The sequence below is a fragment of the Otolemur garnettii genome, unplaced genomic scaffold, assembly GCF_000181295.1.
Source record: "Otolemur garnettii isolate 467f Iridium unplaced genomic scaffold, OtoGar3 scaffold00021, whole genome shotgun sequence".
Taxonomy (NCBI): Eukaryota; Metazoa; Chordata; class Mammalia; order Primates; family Galagidae; genus Otolemur; species Otolemur garnettii.
Genome location: NW_003852416.1, coordinates 19,776,843 through 19,781,560, shown reverse-complemented (window position 1 = coordinate 19,781,560; position 4,718 = coordinate 19,776,843). Strand labels below are relative to the sequence as shown.

The following is a 4,718-nucleotide window of genomic DNA, read 5'->3' as shown; positions in this document are numbered from 1 at the left end:
ACCAAGGAAGATTGGAGACTGCGCGCTGCTTTTAACTAATCTATGTAGTCCACATTTAAAACGGAAAATTGAAAGCTGACCCGGTATTCTTTTGAAAAATCTCCAAGGAAGCCGGCTGCAGAGACTTCGGGGATAACTCATAAGAAACAAAATGCTTTTGTGGAATAAAAACTGTCTTTATTTCAATTTTTTTCTTTAATTAAAAAAAAAATCTACCATTAACACGTAAGACTTCTCACAGAATTCTCAAGTCTTCGGACTGGGCTGCACAGACTATCAAAGAAATGGTGACAGCATTATAGCACTTTGGCCTAAGATGTTAAAGAGACGATGTAACGAACACCTAGGGATTTCTGAAGCACAATTGTGTGACAGAGAAGCCCAAGAGTTGGTCGCTCTCACTGAGGGCAGCTACTGGACTCGGATTTGCTAGAGCAAATCTCACCCATCGCCTTCAACCAGGCGGGTGTCACCAGCTGCTGCAGAACCCACAGCAGCCGGCGAGTTCCCACCCCCGAGCGCCAAGGCCGAAGCGCCCCCGAGGCGGAGAAGCTCGCCCCTGGCGCATGTGACGGGACTGGGGGAGGCAGTTTTCTTCCTCCCCTCCCCCCTGCTCCAAAACCCGCCTTCTCCAGAGAGGCACTAGCTTTCTATTGTGCCACCAATTGAATGACCTCCGTGCTAGCCAATCAGGATGTAATTCCTCATGTAAGGCCCGCCCCCTGCTGGTCCTCGAGTTCCTTCCCGCTCACACCGAAGTCACTTCCGAAGAGAGAACCGCCATGAAGAGAGAAGGGGGTGCCGCCCACCTCTGTTCCAACAGTCTCCCCGAGTCCCAGCAACAAGACGGCAACCACGCAACCAACTTCTCCAGCCACAGCTCATGCCGCCGTCGCCAGCGGCGCCGACATGACAAGGCGCTGCATGCCTGCTAGGCCAGGTTTCCCCTCATCCCCAGCCCCGGGGTCGTCGCCCCCGCGCTGCCATCTGAGACCCGGTAGTGCGGCCCCTGCTGCAGCGGGAAAGAGAACAGAGAGTCCTGGGGACAGGTACCGTGCAGAGGGCTTGAGAAGGGGCTGGGTCGCGGGGGCAAGGGTAGGAGGGGAGGACTGCAGACGGCCGCTCTTCCAGTTCCCGCCATCCTCCGCGAGCTCGGACTGTGGCGTTCCGGGGCCCGGCAAGCTCTCGCCCCGCCTCGCCTCCGCGCAGGGGCTTCTGGGAGTTGGAGTTTCCTTTTCTGTAGTTGGGCTGCTGCTCGATGGCTACGGAGAACTCGCCTTAGGTAGAGCGTAATTTTTGTCCTTCACGAGATCTTGACCCGGGGTCCTGATTGCTTAATGAATGTCTAGGTCGTTTTTTGTGCGTTCTCAGTTCTACCGATTTTAGTGGGTTAGTAGTATAAACCTTTTCTAGGTTGTGGGTGAAATTATGTAAGATGTGATGAGGGAAACCCATGAATTACTTTGTAGCCCAATTGACACGCTAATTCATGCTTAAAAGAACATACAGATTTGGAATGTGATGTTTTCTCTTTCAGTAACTTTACACCTCTCCAAGAGGCCAGTTTCTTGGTAAAGGTTTTTGTGGGAGCTATGTAATGGGATGGGGAGTTTCATCAAATAATATCCTCTTGACAATAAAGCATGTTTAAATTCTCTATGAACTTGGTACTGTCTTTTTAATTTAAGTTTAAAAGGTAACAAGTTTAATAGTAAATTCGTGGTGTAATATCGTGGTGTAGGTCCATGATCCCTTACCTTAATTCTAAAAGCAAGAAAGCTACGAAAACCAAATGTTTATATTAGGTTGGGCACCACATCTTACTTGGTAGCCAAACCTGACCACAACTAATGTCAGGCTGTTTATGGCCTTTATCCCATTAAATGTGACTTCATATTTGCTAGAGAAATATCAGTGGTTTTATTGGAGGTTGCAGTACCAGACCCTACTAGAGGTTTTACATAATGCATCCAAATTGTCCCTTTCTAAAATCTGATAAATTCAGAATTCTAAAACATTTGGCCCCCAAAAGTTCAGATAAGGATTTGTGAAGCTATTAAAATTGTTTCTTTTTTTAACCAGTTACAAACACGCATTTCTATGCATATGAAGTTAGGGGACTGTTTCCTCTTGGAAGTTACATTCAAGGCTATTTCACAGGCTTCTTGTATGTTTTACCCCAAACATTTTTCTCTTTCTGACATAGAAGTGTCTATAAGGTTCATGTGCAGTTTAACATAGTGTGCAATTTTAAATTGCACACAAACTTTATGGACACCCTGTACAAATCCAAAAGCCTGGGATCTTTTGGGGAAGAGATACAGTGTTACATTTCATGTTTAGTAATTAGCATAAAATGTATTTAGTATTATCTTGTAAATAAATTTGCTGCTTCAGTGTTCTTTCTTATCTCTCCTGCACCAGTAACAAGGCATCATCCTTCTCCCCTTTGCAGAGCCGGTAGCATTTCTTCCTTGACTCTCTGGTGGATTTGATGTGCCTAATATTTTTTTCTGTAAAAAAAATTTGCATATATTCTTCTATAGCCTGTCACTCATATTCATCCCATAACCACTTAGCTTTTGTACTAGCATCCCAAACACACATAGTAGACTCTCAGTAAACCCTAAAGATGTGCATTGCTTTTCTTTTTCTTTCTTTGAGACACAGTCTCGTTATGTCACCCTCAGTAGAGTGCTGTGGCATCACAGCTCACAGCAACCTCAAACTCTTGGGCATAAGCAATTCTCTTGCATCAGCTTCCCAAGTAGCTGGGACTAGGCACTGCACAACGCCTGGCTGTTTTTGTTGTTGTTGTCATTGTTGTTTAGCAGGCAAGTGTATGTGGGTATGTGGCCAGTGCCCTACCCACTGAGCTATAGGCACTGCCCTGCATTGCTTTTCTATTATGACCAGTAAAGTATACAGGAAGCTTAACCTTCAAGGGGCTTGGATGTTCAAGTTTTCACTGATCATTCCAACCTCATAGTAAATAAATGTTCAGGGAAACCAGTAGTCTACAGCTCATTGCCTGTTAGTGAAATGAATTCATTTTAGCAAAATTTGCCAGAAAGTTAATTTTTGCTCTGCTTACAATGACAGTCCCTTTTGCAGCTGACAACTCTTAACTATTTGAACAAATCAGAATACCAATTCTGATTTGTGGTAATGTGGTCCTATATCATTTTGGCATTATTGCCACTGTCGAAACTTGATTAGTTAAACCAGATAGTGAAATCCAGCCTTTAGGATACAAAATCCTTAAAAATTAAAGCAATTTGGTTTTTGTTATTCCTAACTTTCTTCTTCTGCTCCTTGTTTTGTATTTTTCCCAGGCATTGTGTTATTTTTATAAACATTTTAGGGATTCTTAGATAAAAAATTAAGGATTTGAAATTAATTTAGTTGTAAAGGTTCATTCTGATTTTGACTGTTACTTAGATTGACATTTTACTATAGTGTATATATAAAGAGGGTAATAGAAATTTAGTACTTGATCCTCTGCTTTTGTCTAGCATACTCCTTACCTGCCTCTACATATCACCCATGTTGGCGGTGCTGCCTGTAGCTCCGTAAGTAGGGCCACATACACCAAAGGTGGTGGGTTCAAGCCCAGCAAGGCCAGCTAAAACAACAAAAAACTAGCCGGGCGTGGTGGGCGCCTGTAGTCCCAGCTACTTGGGAGGCTCATCAGGCAAGAGAATCACTTGAGCCCGTGAGTTTGAGGTTGCTGTGAGCTATGACACCATGGCATTTTACCGAGGGTGACAGCTTGAGACTGTCTCAAAAAAAAAAAAACCCCACCCATGTTGCCATTCTATAATCTTTTATTCTATTCTTATTATGTTGAGAGTTTACTCCATTTTTATAATCTCCATTGTTCAGCATACATATTGGGTGTTACTTTGTACCAATCCCTGGAGAGATCAACAAGTAGGGTCATATGCCCATCTCCAAGTTCTTCCATTCTACCATGCAGCAGTGAATGTTGCAGTCCTAAGTACTCTGTTCCAATTCCCTGGGTCTGCACTACAGTCTTACAATTTTAGTACTATGGATTATGTAAGACTTGGTTGTATTTTTATAAATAAATTCCCATAGGAAGGGATGGATTATATTACACTTTTTTTATGAATGGCTTAACAAAGCATGATTACCATTGTCAGTACTTGCTTAGTTAAACCAATAGTGAAATACAGCCTATATTTTATAAATCTTAACAGTCTCCATTTAATCTGAATTATTGAGGTTTTAGTATTTGCTATGTGATACCATATTAGTTATGCTTTTATTTTCAGGAAGCCGTCAATTATAGATTTCTTCAAACGAGCTTCAAAACAAGGTATGTATATTGTTAATGGCATTTTTTTGTGGGATATTGTGGGGGTGAGGACGGAGAAGGATTTAACCTACTTTAAAATCTTATTTGAATAAGTATAGTGTTCAAATGGAAAATATAATGATACTGCAGTGTTTGTTTACAAAGATAAACATAAGGTCTGAATATAATGAAGAAAGTATTTTTGCTATTATGCTTTCCTACATTTAAAATATTATTCCAATCAATAATGTTCATAATGCATACTATTTTGATTCTCCAATATAGTAACAAGAGCCATAAGGAAGGAACATGGTGTAGCAAAAGGGAGCTTTATGAAAGTAAGGCTTTTAACAAGTCATGTTTTAATTTCTCTTACACCCCTCCAAATGTGTATTAT

At 41.9% G+C, this 4,718-nt stretch overlaps 1 protein-coding gene across 1 annotated transcript; it reads left to right on the top strand.

Annotated features, from left to right (window-relative positions):
* Positions 1-594: 594 nt before the first annotated feature.
* Positions 595-1,658, top strand: LOC100962355. Its single transcript, XM_012803684.2, has one exon. It carries the CDS (start codon positions 910-912, stop codon positions 1,291-1,293), a length of 384 nt encoding a protein of 127 aa, XP_012659138.1. The 5' UTR covers positions 595-909; the 3' UTR covers positions 1,294-1,658.
* The last annotated feature ends 3,060 nt before the right edge of the window (positions 1,659-4,718 follow it).

Bases quoted from the DNA above. Each gene is read 5' to 3' on its own strand.
- LOC100962355 (XM_012803684.2), top strand. From the start codon at position 910: ATGACAAGGCGCTGCATGCCTGCTAGGCCAGGTTTCCCCTCATCCCCA.